General features: G+C 38.5%; 1 protein-coding gene across 5 annotated transcripts in view; it reads left to right on the top strand.

Moving 5' to 3' along the window:
* Window positions 1-15613, top strand: part of DARS2 (aspartyl-tRNA synthetase 2, mitochondrial) — a 35278-nt gene extending 19665 nt beyond the window's left edge. For 4 of the 5 annotated variants that reach the window (XM_037825319.1, XM_037825320.1, XM_037825318.1 and 1 more), the window contains 7 exons: window positions 4639-4746; window positions 6027-6089; window positions 6789-6941; window positions 12436-12654; window positions 12865-12975; window positions 14506-14581; window positions 14980-15613. In XM_037825319.1, coding sequence (XP_037681247.1) covers window positions 4639-4746; window positions 6027-6089; window positions 6789-6941; window positions 12436-12654; window positions 12865-12975; window positions 14506-14581; window positions 14980-15194 — 945 coding nt within the window. In that variant the 3' untranslated portion in view covers window positions 15195-15613. The remainder of the gene's footprint in view (window positions 1-4638; window positions 4747-6026; window positions 6090-6788; window positions 6942-12435; window positions 12655-12864; window positions 12976-14505; window positions 14582-14979) is intronic. The other variant, XM_037825316.1, reaches the window with a different exon arrangement.
* The last annotated feature ends 472 nt before the right edge of the window (window positions 15614-16085 follow it).

Below are 16085 nucleotides of genomic sequence, written 5' to 3'. Positions count from 1 at the left end.
CTGCTGGGCAGGCTATGAAAGTGCAGTCTTGGGAAGCTGCTTTCCTGACCCACTCCCGAAGGCCCTTTGGAACTGGTCTACACCACTTGCATAGATCCCTGGCCCTGTTTTCACTGGGAAATACTAAAGAACCAACTGCCAAAGAAGAGTTTTAACATGAACCCAATTAACAATATCCTAAACAAGAGAGGGAAATCAACCTTCAGAATAATCTCATCAAGATAATCAGATGCCCAGATACCGGCAAAAAGTTACAAACCACACTAAGAAACAAGAACATCTGGCCAAGTCAAAGGAACGAATAAAAAAGTTGAAGGAGATACAGAATTTTGGAACAACTAATCAAAAGTGTTGAAATAAATCTGCTAAACCAATTCAAGGAGATGAAGGAAAATATGGTTAAAGAGATACAGTATAAGAAGACAGTGGGTGAGCATAAAGAATTTGAGAGGTTGCAAAGAAAAATAACGAATTACAAGAATGAAATGCACAGTGGATGAGATTAAAAATACACTAGATGAGACCAAAGAGAAAGATGTTATTTGGTGTAAAATCTATATTTTCTATAGTATATTATATAACTTGTATGGTCAGTTTATTCAAACACCATAATTGCATGGAACTTTGAATTGGGAGTGAGATCTTGTTGGTTTGTACAAGTTAGTGTGAAGCCCCAGTACATCCCAGAGTAATTTGGGCAGAATATAAAAATGTATTTTCAAAACCCCCTTGAGGGATTGGGGGAAAATATGGAAATATTAAATGTCCCCACCGGGACAATTACTGATATTCTCATAAGCATTGGGAACTACCAGTTTAGAAGGCCAAGCCCTCAATCTTGGGGCTTGCCCTTATGATGCTTGTTACTGCAAAGGAGAGGCTAAGCCTACTTATAATTGTGCCTAAGAATCACCCCCAGAAAACCTCTTTTGTTGCTCAGATGTGGTCTGTCACTCTCTAAGCCAACTCTGCAGGTAAACTCACTGCCCTCCCTATTACGTGGGACATGACTCCCAGGGATGTCAATCTCATCTTCCCCACTTGGGGAATTCTTGCTATTTTCTTAAGTAATAGGGGTTCCCAATTTAATAAGCCAAACCCTCAATCTAGAGGACTTACGAAACTTTTCTCTCCAGTGGCGAAACTAAGGCTACTTATGACTATGCCGAAGAGTCACCCCCAGAGAACCTCTTTTGTTGCTCAGATGTGGCCTGTCACTCTCTAAGCCAACTCTGCAGATTAACTCACTACCCTCTCCTCTATGTGGGACATGTCTCCCAGGGGTATAAGTCTCTCTGGCAACATGGGACATGACTCCCAGGGATGAGACTGACCCTGGCATCGTAGGATTGAGACTGCCTTCTTGACCAAAAGGGGGAAAAGAAATGTAACAAAGTTTCAGTGGTTAAGAGATTTCAATTAGAGTCAAGAGGTCATTCTGGAGGTTATTCTTATGCACTATATAGATATTCCTATTTAGTTTCTAGTGTATTAGAATAGCCAGAAGAAAATACCCGAAAATGTTGATCTGTAATGCAGTAGCCTTGATTCTCGATGATGACTGTATAACTATATAATTTTTATCGTGTGACGATGTGATTGTGAAAATCTTGTGACTGATACTCCCTGGATCTAGTGTATGGGCAGATGTGTAATAAAATAAAGACAAAAATATATAGAAATAATAGGGGGATAAGGGTTATGGGATGTTTGGGGTGTTCTTTTTTTATTTTTATTATTTTTGGGGGTAGAGTAATAAAAATGTTCTAAAATTGATTGTGCTGATGAATACACAACTATATTATGATACTGTGAGCCACTGATTGTATACTTGGATGGATTATATGGTGTGTGAATATATCTTAATAAAAGTGCATTTAAAAAATTAACTCAGAATGGATCAAAGACCTAAATGTAATATAGGAAGACCATAAAGACCCTAAAAGAAAAGATAGGGAAGTGTCTTCAAGATCTTGTGGTAGGCAGTGGTTTCTTAGACTTGACACCCAAAACACAAGGAAGAAAGAAAAAATAGATAAATGGGAACTCCTCAAAATTGAATACCTTTGTGCATCAAAGGACTTTGTCAAAAAGGTGAAAAGGCAGTCTAATCAATGGGAGAAAATACTTGGAAAACACATAGCCAATAAGGATTTAATAATCAGAATATACAAATAAATCCTACAATTCCACATAAAAAGACAACTCAATTTAAAAATGGAGAAAATACTTGAATAGATAATTTTCCAAGGAGGAAATACAAATGACTAAAAAGCACATGAAAAGATGCTCAACATCACTAGCTATTAAGGAAAATGCAAATCAAAACCACAATGACATATTTCATGCCTACCAGAATGGCCACTATTAAACAAATAGAAAACTACAGGTGTTGAAGAGGATGTGAAGAAATAGGGACACTTATTCACTGATGGTGGTGATCTAAAATGGTGCAGCCATTGTGGAAGACAGTTTGGTGGTTCCTCAGGAAGCTAAATATAGAAACGCCATATGATATAGTATTCCCGCTATTAGGTCTAGACTCAGAAGAATTGAAAACAAGGATGCAGACAGACATTTGCACACTAATGTTCACAGCAGCATTATTCACAGTTGCCAAAAGTTGGAAGCAACCCAAGTGTCCATCAACAGATGAATGGATAAACAAAATGTAGTATATAATTATGATGGAATATTATTCAGCAGCAAGAAGGAATGAAGTCCTAAAGCATGCAACAACGTGGATGAACTTTGAGGACATTCTGTTAAGGGAAATAAATCAGACACAAAAAGACAAATATTGTATGATCTCACTGATATGCACTAATTACAAAATTTAAACTCACAGACATAAAATACAGAATATAGATTACCAAGAGATGGAATGAGAGTTGAGAATGGAGAATGGATGATTAATTTGTGCAGAATTTTTAATGTTTGTGAATGGATAGCGGTGATGGTGATGGTGACACATTATGGTGAGTGGTTAACAGCACTGAATTATGTGTATGATTGTGGTTGAAAGGGTAAGTTTAGGGTTGTGTATGGCACTAGAGGGAAAGCTAGAGGATAAAACATGGGACCGTGTGACACCATGAACCTTCTTGTGGACAATGACTGTGGTTAATAGTGCAAATATAAAAATGTTCTTTCATGTGCCAGAACAAATGTAGGTCCATGTTACAAGGAATTAATAATAGAGTGGTATATGGAAAAAATGCACCTAATGCGAACTATGGACTGTAGTTGACAGTAATATTTTAATATTCTTTCATCAACTGTAACAAATATACTGCCCCAATGCCAAGGGTCAGTCATGGGGCTGGGGGATAAAGGGGTGTAGGGTTTTTCTTTTTGGAGTAATGAAAATGTTCTAAAATTGATTGTGGTGATGAATGCACATCTCTATGATTATACCATGAGTCACTGATGGTATCGTTTGGAAAGATCATATGTTATGTGAATGTATCACAATAAAACTGCTATTTAAAAAAACCTAAAAAATAAATATACCTAAAATGTACAAGAGGCACTTCCCAAATCTGGGTTCGTCACTTGGCACAGCCAATAGAAGTCACACCAAACCAGGCAGAGAAGGAAAAGAGGGTTTACTTACGCCTATGAGAGGACGGGAACCTTTCCTAAGTCAGCCTCCCCGAAGTGTTTCTTCAGTTGGTTTTTATATCCATTGGAGACAAAGAGAGTTAATTATCTTGGTTAACATGTAACAGGAGAATTTTAGTAATTTATTCTACTTTCTTCAGGATTTACGCTGGGAAAGGCACCTCTTAGTCTAAGGAGAAAGACTAAAGGCTTATTTATATCCGAGAGGTTTGGGACAGTCTCCCTGAAGTGATTCTTTAATTGGCTAAAACCATTAGAGAAAGAGAGAGTTAATCATTTTAGTTAATATGTAACAGAGGTTAGAGAATTTCAGTAGTTTATCCTATTTCCTTCAGGATTTCTATCCTGTGATCGCTGGGAAGATACCTCCCAGTCTAGGGAGATAAAAGAGGCATCTGGGAAGTTTGGGGCAATAGATTAAAGCTTAATTAGGTTTAGGTGCAAACTTTACATTTACATATTGCTGCAGACTTTATGTTTACATCTTGCTCCTTTGTGAAACTAAAAGTTTTCACCCCCTGCTTACTTCCTGTTTTAAGGTTACATTTTAAGGCTACTTTTTAATTTTCTGCTTGTTTACAGTTTTAAAGTTATATTTAAAAAGTCACTGTTACAAAAAAGTCATAACTGCCTAGTTATAGCTGCCAACTTAATCACTCTTTTTCTTCTTTTGTAATATGGAAAAACTAAGTGTAATAGTTCTTAAGTCAGACTGTCTAGGTTAAAATCTGGCCCTGCCATTTACTAACTCTTTACTCAGTTTCCTAATGTATGAAATAGGGATGACAAAGAGTGCCTACTTCATACTCTTTTTTGAGGATGAACTGAATTAATGCATGCAAAACACTCATTGCAGTGCCTGACCCATTGTTAAACACTCTATGAATACATTCTATAAATGTTAACTGTTACTGTCATCAAAGTCTACTGTCTTCTTTAAAGTCATGTTTGTAAAGTGTTTTGGGATAAAAACTACTTCATATTTGGTTACCCCTTTTTGTTACCCATTTCCAGATTGTGGATATCAGTGATGTGTTCAGAAACACAGAAATTGGATTTCTTCAGGATGCACTTAGAAAGCCTCAAGGAACCATCAAAGCCATATGTATCCCTGAAGGAGCAGTAAGTGAAGCACAAGCCTTGTTTTCTCTAACGTACATTTGGGAAGTGTATATGTTCACCATTGGCACATTCAAGCTTTGGACAGGGTGATCTCTTTAATAAGAATATGTATTTTATGTAAAGTCTGACAGTGCCCCTGAGACTATAACATCAGTGGAGAACAATAAAACCTTATGAATATTAACTTTATGCTCAAGATCTGGAGCTCCCTTTCTCCCCACCCTTAAACAATACTGTAAAGTACTCCCGTGAATATACTTTACTTGAGCTAATTTCCACTAATCATGAGTGTAAAATAGTATTCACTATTCTGCCTCCAGCTTCATTTTGTCAAAAGGCTCTCAATCCCACTTCAGCTCTAGTATTATCCTTAGAGGTTGATTGTTGTTCTTTTGAGGGTTCTGGTCTCAATTGCATTAATAACGGGGGAACAGAATGGAGATGGCGCTAAGGAAGGCAAAAAGAAAGGGAGTGGGCATAGAAAAGAAAGCCAGCATGGAAAGCAGCGTAAGCATTGACTCTGCAGTTAGTACGCCTGCTTTGAAAGTTATTTAATAAAAGGAGTCCCAGAGGTCTTTTGAATATGATTACTATTTTGAAAGACACACTGACTTAGATAAGTAAGTATATCAATATATGCAGTGTAGGGAAGAGAAATGGCCTCATATCCTCCAGGCCAGGCATAACTAATATATTCAGATAAGCCCAGTATAACATATATTGCTTATTATTATTATTTACTGCATTTTGAATATGGCCAGTCTTCTCCAAGTAGATTATAAGAACTGCAGGAGAGTGGACTATGTTTTTACCATTTTATACTTCCCATAGCTAGGTAAGTGCCCTATGAATTTAAGTTAATGATGATAACCGTAATGCCTCATGTAGACAGACATATTTGAGATCCTTTAGAAAAAATAAGATAAAGAATTTTAAGAAACCTGAAATAATTGAATTCTGAAAGTTGTTTTATCTTTCAAAATTCAGTTGTAGTGATTCATTTTGAACATTTATCCTGCATATAACATGTGCAGGGTCTTCTATGGAATGCATTGACAGCTATTTCCAATGAGAACTGCATGATTGGGGGGGGGGGGGGGAGAAAGTCTTGTAACCAGCTTTGAAAATTTATCTTTTGGCAGCAGAAACTAAATTTTTATTGAATCCTACTGTTGTGATGAAAAGGCACAAAATTTGTGTCCCATTTGCTATCATAAATATGTATTTATGAAAGCTATGATGTTATACTGACAAGTTTACTTTTGTTTTCCTTTCTTCAGAAATACTTAAAAAGGAAAGGCATTGAGTTCATTAGAAACTTTGCAGTTGAACACTTTAATCAGGTAAGGATTGTCTCACACAGGTTGCAGTAGACTGATCGGAGGAACCTCTTGGGTCTCCACATATGTTGCCCATTGTCCTTCAGGGTCTGGGAGGGCACAGTAGTTTTATTTTTATTTCCCATTAGCTCTTTATTTATTTATTTATTTATTTATTCCATTGCATTGTGTTCTGGTTTTACTGATACAGTATCTTTTTTAATGCTTTTGAGGATTCAAGTCCTCTTCTGGTCGGTAAATTATCACTTTTCTCTAGGTCATTTTTCTTTTTTTCTGTTTATCTTGTTTGTTTGCTATTTTGTGCTGCAGACTTTCTTCAGTGTGTGGTGTTCATATTTAAGAATGAGGCATTAAAACAAGCTGATTGGGAGCACCAGGTCATTGGGGGGGCCTCAGCAATTCTTAGGTTTAGTTTAGGGTGAGCAGCAAAGCCGCTGGCTATTCCCTGCAGGACCTGAGGCTTCTACACCTCTCCAGAATTCTGCAGGGGAAAATCCGTTAGTTCCTTGTGCTGCAGCCACATGCATTCTCCTCTAGGCCACAGCTTCCTTAATCTTGCTTCTTTAATCATTCCTATTCCATCTATTTGCAATATGCCAAAAACTTGTGGAAATCTCTTATCTGCTGATACCCCCTCCCCACCCCACCCCACTCTCCATTCCCATTTTTTAAAGATGAATAAGTCTTTTTTATTTATCACAGGAAGTCTTACCTGTATTCCTGGAAGGCAGTAGAAATCAGAATTCTCCAGTTGCTAAATTCATAATGGAGGAGCAAAGATTGGAACTAATCAGATTAATGGAGAGCCAAGAAGAAGATGTGATCCTCCTAACCGCAGGAGAGCACAAGAAAGCAGTAAGAAAAAATACCTCTAAGCATCTGTGCTGTTAATGCTGAATAATGCTTCTCTTCTCCTGTATAAACATTACATCTTTGAAATTGACTATAAATTTTATAAAACGGAGCTGCTTAGCATAAGTTTTTATATAAATAACCTTATCTTTCAGTTCTTTATGACATACAGAATAAAAACTACCTAGAGTTTTCTCATCTGCTACTAGGCTTCACCAACATTACTCACAAAAATTGGATCTGATTCTGATAGGAAGGCCACCTAGGTATAGGGCTATTGGTATTAGTATGACTGTGAAAAAATATTTTCATTTTTTGAGGTTTTATAGATGAAAAAAATTTGGTTGTCCCAAACTTTGTGCATTACGCATTCCTGAGAATGTAGAGGGACAAATCAGGCTGCTTAGAGAGCTGCCTGGCAGACACTCCTGGCCCAACTTGGTCAAACAGGACCCCTTCCTCAAAAGCAGCACCTGACAGGTGGTGGGTGCCATCATGCACTGGCTTCTTTTTTTTTTTTTTTTTTTTTAATAATAAATTTTATTTTGAAATAAGTTCAGTCTTACAGGAACAGTTGTAAAAACAGTACAAACCCCATACATAGAACTCCATCATACCCCGACCCCCCTCCCCGATACCCCGATTCATCACCTTTAAGATCCTGTCACACCACTGTCTCTTTCTTTCCCTCCCTCTCTCCCTCCCTCCCTCCCCAACACCCATCATCAATTGCTCTGTCCTCTGAACATGAGAGCAAGCTGCACATATCTTTGAACAAACAATATAATTCACACATACCTTTCCCATGAACAAGAACATTATTTTATGCAATCTCATTAAACGCAGCTAAGAAGTTCAAGAAATTCAACATTGATGTAAAGCTTACATTCTATATTTCCTTTTTTTTTTCCTCCTTGTGTCCCTTTGAGCCTCCTCTCCTCTGACCTCAGATCCCATCCAGGATCATCCTCAGCATTTAATTGTCGTCTATTTAGACTGTCTTTTTTTTTTAATTGTGGAAAGATATATATAGCCTAAATCTTCCTATTCCACCCCTCCTTTGCATTCCATTAGTGGGATTAATCACACTTAGAATGTTGCAATGCTGTCACCTTCTGACCATCCATTTCTAGAAGTTTCCCTTCACCCCAAACCAAAACCCCTACTCTCATTTCTTAACTCCCCATTGCCCCTTCCCCCACTTCTTGGAACCCCTACTCTACTTTTCATCTCTTTGGTCATATTCTCTGATACTTTCTTTGTGTTTACCATGGGGCTTAAATTTAACCTCTTAAATCTATAACAATCTTGTTTTTCTTTGATACCAACTTAACTTCAATAGGACAGGTAAACTATGTTCCTATACTCCTCCATTCCCCCACCTTTATGTAGTTCTTGTCAAGAATTACATATTTTACATTGAGTCCAAAACCACTGATTTATCATTGCAGTTTATGTATTTTAGATCCTGTAGGAAGTAAATAGTGGAGTTATAAATCAACAATACAGTAGTATTGGTCTTTATATTTACCATGTGATCTTTACTGGAAATCTTTATTTCTTCATGTGGTTTCAGTCAATTGTTTAGTGTCCCTTCCTTTCAGCCTGCTTATGAAGTTCCTCAGCTTTTGATTATCCAGGAATGTTTTCATCTCCCCCTCATTTTTATCCTTCAGGTGTTTGTGAATTCTCCAAGTCTCTGATGTTTATGGACTTCTATTTGTATTCCATTGTGGTCAGAGAATGTGCTTTGAACAAATTCATTTTTTTATTTTTTATTTTATTGAGGCTTATTTTTATGCCCCCGCATACGGTCCATTCTGGAGAAAGATCTGTGATCACTAGTGAAGAACGTGTGTCCCAGTGACCTGGGATGTAATATTCTATAGATGTCTGTTAAAAGTCTCTATCTGTCTCTCTCATTTCTTTGTTTCTCTGTGGGTAGGGCTCTCTTTAGTATCTGAAGTAGGGCAGGTCTTTTATTAGCAAACTCTCTCAGCATTTGTTTGTCTGTGAAAAATTTAAGCTCTCCCTCAAATTTGAAGGGGAGTTTTGCTGGATAAAGTATTCTTGGTTGGAAATTTTCCTCTCTCAGAATTTTAAATATGTCATGCTACTGCCTTCTCACCTCCATGGTGGTCGCTGAGTAATCAGTACTTAGTCTTATGTTGTTTCCTTTGCATGTGGTGAATTGCTTTTCTCTTGCTGCTTTCAGAACTTGCTCCTTCTCTTCAGTATTTGCCAGTCTGATCAGAATATGTCTTGGAGTGGGTTTGTTTGAATTTATTCTATTTGGAGTTTGCTGGGCATTTATGCTTTGTGTATTTATATTGTGTATAAGGTTGGGGAAGTTTTCCCCAACAATTTCTTTGAATACTCTTTCTAGACCTTTACCCTTTTCTTCCCCTTCTGGGACACCAATGAGTCTTAAATTTGGATGTTTTATTTTATCTATCATATCCCTGAGATCCATTTAGATTTTTTCAATCTTTTTCCCCATTCTTTCTTTTGTTCTTTCATTTTCTGTTCTTTGCTCCTCGAGGAGGCTGAGTTGTTGTTCAGCTTCCTCTAATCTTGTATTATGAGTATCCAGAGTCTTTTTAATTTGACCTACAGTTTCTTTAATTTCCATAAGATCTTCTATTTATTTGTTTACTCTTACAGTATCTTCTGTATGCTCTTCTAGGGTCTTCTTTATGTCTTTTATATTCTGTGCCATGCTCTTCTTCAAGTTTTTTATATCCCGTGCCATGCTCTCGTTGCCTGTCTGTAGTTCTTTTGATTAATTCTGCCAGGAACTGTGTGTCTTCGGATCTTTTGATTTGAGTGTTTGGGTTCGGGTTCTCCATGTCGTCTGGTTTTATCATATGCTTTAAGATTTTCTGTTGTTTTTGGCCTCTTGGCATTTGCTTTACTTGATCTTTAATTTGTTAGAATTGCAGCTTGGTGACATACACTTTCTCTAACTAACCAGCAGATGGCGTCCGTGAGTCACTTATTCCCCTCAAGTCAGTTCTCCCCAACTTTGTGGTGTGTGGGGATCTGATTCTTTTGGGGTCCAATTGGTGCACTTAATTTGGGTGTGTTGTTGGTGCTGTCCGCCCTCAATGAGGGGGCGTGTGCCTGAGCGGTTAGGGAGGAAGGGCAGGTTTAACAATCAAACCTCCCAGGTGTTCCCAGAGATTTAAGGCTGTTCTCTGCTGCTGACACAAAAGTCCTTGGTATTGGCGTAGGTGTCCTGGGATTCCCGAGCGGTTCCCCCCTCCCTGCTGTGCTTTTCCAGGACCTCTGCTGAGGGGGGTAGGGCCGTGCCCCATCACACGTGAGCACCGGCCTCCAGGGAAGCCCTGGGCCACCGGGCTGCGTAGGGGCATTCCCAGCCCACTTCAAAGATGGTTGAATGGGACGCGTTAACTTCCCCCTTTCCGCACAGCTCCGCCCTCCCAGCTCCAGGACAATCAGCCGTGGGTGTATTCAAGGCCACTGTCCACGGCCGGTATTGTGTCGTGTGAGCGGTGCTGCGGGAAAGACTCCCTGTCAGGCTGGGTTTCTTGGCTCGGCTCTGTGCTGTGTGTTCGGCCCTGGGCAGGAGTAGCCCCGCCCGCTGGGGAGACGGCTGCAAGTCGTGCATCTCCCCTTTGCTCCCCTGGACCCGAGACAATCAGCAGTGGGTGTGGGAAGGGGTATCCTCCACCCCAGACACCGAGGCGTTAGTCCAGACTGCTCCCGTCTTATCTGCAGCTGTTCCCCGGCTTCTTTTTTTTTTTTTTTTTCAAAAATAAACGCCAACCCACCTTGCATTCCCCACATTGCAGCGTGGTCGAGGGATTCAGCCTACTCACTCGTTTCAGAATGCAGACTCCTGGTTTCACCAAACACACGTTCTCTGTGGCTTTAGCAGAACTTGTCCAGCTGGTGCTACTCTGGAAGTGGTGTTCTGGGTCCTTTCTGGTTTTTTATCTAGTGTTTTCCACGGAGGTGTTTTTTTCTCTGTCTCACCTAGTCGCCATCTTAGGTTCCTCCCCCATGCACTGGCTTCTTCAGGGGATATATGGAAGACTGAATTTAGCTTCAAAGATCATTGTAAAATACACAGAAGTGTGATACAGAAGTCAAACTTGAATGTTGAAAATAAAGGACATGTTTTAAAGTAAAGTTTAAGTATGATATATTTATTTCTACACTACTATAGTTACATATATAACTCTATACAGGCATGTTTTTTCTTATAATAGTAATGTCTAATTTGTACTTTATCAAGTTCATTCTTCTAATTTATATTTGTACTAGGCTCATAAATTTATCGTTTCTTCCAAAAAAAAAAATTTCCGATTTCAGCTTCAAAGCTAAGTATCATCATCCACAGTCATTCCCTTTCCCTGCAACAGTAAAGTGAAGAAAGTTATTTAATTACAAATTTTATTGTCAATCCATTTCTTTAAAAATAATTTGGGATTTTGTTTTACATAAAAATCCTGCTGCAAATTAACTTGACTATTACATTTTTCCGGTACAAAGCAAAACTTTGCTGCTCCTTTTAGAAGAAGATATGATTCTGAACCTTCCTCAAAATAAAGCTAGAAACCAGATTTATTAGGAATAACATTAACATTCTGAAAATATCACAACGAAAAGATGCCCTGTGTGGATATAGAAATGAAATAACAGGCCACAAAGTGGTATTCTATATGCCTTGTCTCCAGGCATATTTCACTTTCCTGAATGCTTTTTTGGGGAAGACTTGCACATCACAGTCAGCACTGAGTAAGCACTTCTTATTTGCCAAGCACTAGTCTAAGTACTTTGCATATATTAACTCATTTAATCCAAATGCCAGCTCAGTGAGAGAAGTACTGATACTCTTACCACTTTAAAGATAGGAAAACTGAGGCACAGGAGATAGGAAGCTTGGAAGTGAGGGTACCAGAATTCTAATCCACAACATTGGGTTCCAAAATTCACACTCATCAATTAACCTTCAGTTAATCCATACTACCTCTCTAATAGTGGCCAACATTTATTATTTCTGTGTGCTAGGTATTCATCAACTCACCACATTCTTCAAGAGCAGTGAGGAAATAATAATCATAATAACGGCCATTCACATAACTTGTCAGGTCCTGCACCTTACATACCTTATCTCACTTAATCCTTATGACAACCTTTTAGAGTAGATGTTTTTATCTCCGTTTTACTATGGAAAAAGGTGCAGAAACGTTAGTAAGTAGTCAAACTGAGATTCAGACTCCTGTCTATTAATCTCTGATGCTAGTGTTTTTAATCACTGTGTTATCAGATACCCACTAAGTCTGATAATGTTCATCAATGTAACAGTCAAATCATCCTCAGATCTTTGTCTTCTGATGGACAAAGAGCTTCTTATCTATTAACTGGCTAATCCTTTATAGCGAATGGCTTAATGTCAGAATCCAAGTTACTGCCTACTCTTTTACTCTGTTATAGCAATTAACTCAGTGTTTGTGTCTTCTGTTTGCAGTGCTCTTTGTTGGGAAAATTACGACTAGAATGTGCTGACCTTCTAGAAGCAAGAGGAGTGGTGCTCCGTGACCCAGCTTTGTTCTCTTTCCTTTGGGTGGTAGATTTCCCACTCTTCCTTCCCAAGGAAGAAGATCCCACAGAGCTGGAGTCAGCCCACCACCCATTTACTGCTCCCCACCCCAGTGACGTCCACTTCCTGTACACTGAGCCTGAAAAGGTATCTGTACCTCCAAATAGAAAGGAAATGTATACCTACAGGCAGAGCACTTCAGATTTCAGTGTGGCCCAGTTCTGGAAGCCCCAGAAGGAAGTATTGCATTTGAACTAGTAGTTAATATATTATTTCTAAGTAGCTTATAGTGTCTTCAACCTATAGAACAGAAAACCAGAAACATTTTCCAACAAAAAGACTCTGTGACTCTTCTAGGTCCGTAGCCAACACTATGACTTGGTTTTAAATGGCAGTGAAATAGGAGGTGGTTCCATCCGAATTCACAATGCAGAGCTACAGTATTATATCCTGGCAACATTACTAAAGGTAACAAAAATTATATTCTAACTTGGCCTTATTTTTTTTACCAGAATACTTTGTCAATTTTGTTAAACATTTAGTATGAATGGAGAATTTGCTAGAAACAATATTGTCAGCTTATCTTTGTACCTTTAGTGTAAAATCTGAGAAATAAATGATAATAGCTAATGTTTATTGGGTATTTACCATGTCAGGTACTCTATATGTATTAACTCATTTAATTCTCAGTTATGAGGTGGGTACCCTTATAATGCCCATTTTGATGATGAGAAACTGAAGCAGACAGAAATTTTAAGTAACTTGCCCAAAGTCATGCCACACAGAAGTGAGCAGAGCCAGGATTAGAATCCAGGTAGGGTGGCTCTCGAGTCCAAGCTCCTAACCACTACCCTGCTCAAAATACGGAGCACTCTGCAGTGACTGGAAATGCTGATGATGCCAGAGAAAGAGGAAGAGGTGTGAAAGGATGTTATATCGCTTAATAGATACCACTTTAACTTTATTTGGAGGGAGAGATTTTAGTGACGGAGAGGGATAAATCAGGGTTTAAAAAAAAAAAGTATACAGATGAAGGCCTAAAATTTTGCTATTTGTTGGTGATTTTATAGAATGCTAGGATAGGTTTCAGGAAGGAAGAGATCTAAGTGAGTCTGGTTCTGATCATTTTGTGGAATTAACTAACAAGTATTAGGTAGGATGGAAGAGCTTTATTTTAGAAAACAAGATTGGAGAACTCGAAACACCAGACTCCCCCTTTAGCTTTTAAAAACATTGTAAATTCCCTTAACTTTTCTCTTCTCCAAATCAAAGCCTCCCAGCCTTTTTCATTCCTTTCCTTGTCAGATTTCACAAGAGTCCATGAGAGTATATTGCTTCTGCTTCTTCCAGTGGTTTTCAGACCTGACTGCACATTAGAATAGAATCACCTGGAAAGTGTAAAATTAAAAAAAAAAAAAAAAAAAAAAAATGCTGATGCTTTGGCCCCACCCCAGATCAACTAAATAAAAATCTCTTAATGTGAGGCCTGGGCATTTTGTTTGTTAAAAGCTCCTCACTTGCTTCTAATCTACAACCTAGACAGAGAACCATTTTCAAACACATTTGCAATGTTCCTATACTCACCACCCTACCAAAGTTATTCATGTAGTCGCCAAATCCAGTGGCCTATTTTTGGTCCTCAAACCCTCCTGCTTCCCTGTGCCATTTGACACCGTTGCCCTCTTTATGTTTTCTTCTCTTAGCCCCTGTGACATGACAGTCCCCTGCTTTTCATCTTACCTTTCTTAGCCCCCGTCTCCATGTCCTTGACTGGTCTTACTCTCTTTACATTAACAATACAATAATAGCTGCCATTTACTAGGCAACCACATGTTTCTGCATATTATAATCATCTGTGTGCTCACCTTATTCCCTAGCTAAACTGCAAACCTCCTTTTTTTTGGTAACTCAACTTTGTATTCCCTTTAGCACCTAAACTTAGTGAGTGGCACTTAGTAAGCCCTAGTATGTAAACTGAATTATCTTTTGGACTTTCAGGAAGATGTGAAATTGCTCTCCCACCTACTCCAGGCTTTAGATTGTGGGGCACCCCCTCATGGAGGAATCGCCTTAGGTAAGCACCTGTCCGTTTAAAAGCTAAATTTCACTCTGTAGCACTCTCAAATATGAGCAAGCTCTCAGCTTTAGGATTGGAGGTGGGAGTCAATATATTTTACCAGTTATAAAGATATAACTGATAATTTGCATCTGAAACATTTTAATAAAACTGAGGTGTCTTAAGTTAGTATTTGCTTAATCCCTTGAGGTTAAGAGATACATGCATAAAGGTCTGAGAAGCAGTGCTCCATAACATTGTTTGTATGAGAGTTAAGAATATACTAGTGTCCTTTAGATTGCCATAATTGCTCACCTCGCCTGTTTATTCAAAGGTAGGGAAGTAAGCTGGGCTACTTCAAAGTTCTCAACAGAAAAACCTGACATTTCTGATTTAACTTTTTATTTCACTCACAGGGCTAGACAGACTGATATGCATTGTCACTGGAGCTCCAAGCATCAGAGATGTGATAGCCTTCCCCAAATCCTTCCGTGGACATGACCTCATGAGCAATGCCCCAGATTACATTCCTCCTGAGGAACTGAAGCCCTACCATATCCAGGTCTCCTGGCCAGCGGACTCAGAGACAGCCAAGAGCTCATTGAATCACAGACCCCATCCAGAAAGTTGAGCTTTGTCCTCTTTGCTTCCCCAGAGCTAAAATCAAATCCCAAGTTCTGCCACAGATCTAACAATCAAGTCTTTAAATTAAAAGAATCCAGGCAACATTCTTCACAATGAAGAAATAGAAAATATCCAGTTTTGACTTAATGATAGGCTTCATTAGGGTTTGTTGTTGAGACTTTTGACATTCCTTTTTATTTGGACTGGTGTGAAAGTTGGCTCTTAGTTGGAGTAACATAATGGCCTAGTGCTTTCTCATCATGTGAAATGTGGGAAAATGCATGCCCCTCTAGTCAGTTGAAGGACTGAACTAGGCTTTTATGAGAATCCTATAAATTAAGTTTTATTGTTATTTTAAAAGTGTGAGAAGCAGTATAATGCAAAAAAAAAATCAGTGAAAATAATTTTCACCTTGAACAAGTTAAACCTGAGTCTCCCTTTCACTTGTATAAAATACAAATACTTGCCCTAGTTGCCTCATTGCTGTTATCACATGTGGGAGATACATAGAAATGCTTTCAAAAACTAAAGCCTTACACAAATAATCCCTGAATTTTCCCTCAAGTATAAGCAATTGAAAATACCAATTGATTCTACATCAACTGCAAACATATCCAAAAAACGAACACTTGAAATAATGACTCACTTATGTTGTGACACAAAATTAGAAAACGGGAACAAACCTTGATTAATGAATTTGCGGTTATTTTCTACTTGATTTTCCTTTTAACTTTTATGGTTTTATCAGTTTTTCTCAGGACTTCAACTTTTCTCAGCTTCACTGCCAGGTCTGGTCTGTAATGCTTAATAGGCTAAAGACTAAATGTCCTTCCCTACTGCAAAGCTGGTTTGCCATAAGGTGGAACTTTCCACTAAAACTTGTTTAATCTCATTTGTG

This window comes from Choloepus didactylus, chromosome 2 (genome assembly GCF_015220235.1).
Source record: "Choloepus didactylus isolate mChoDid1 chromosome 2, mChoDid1.pri, whole genome shotgun sequence".
NCBI lineage: Eukaryota > Metazoa > Chordata > Mammalia > Pilosa > Megalonychidae > Choloepus > Choloepus didactylus.
Note: the sequence above shows the minus strand (reverse complement) of the source record. Positions and strands in the feature narration are given on the sequence as shown.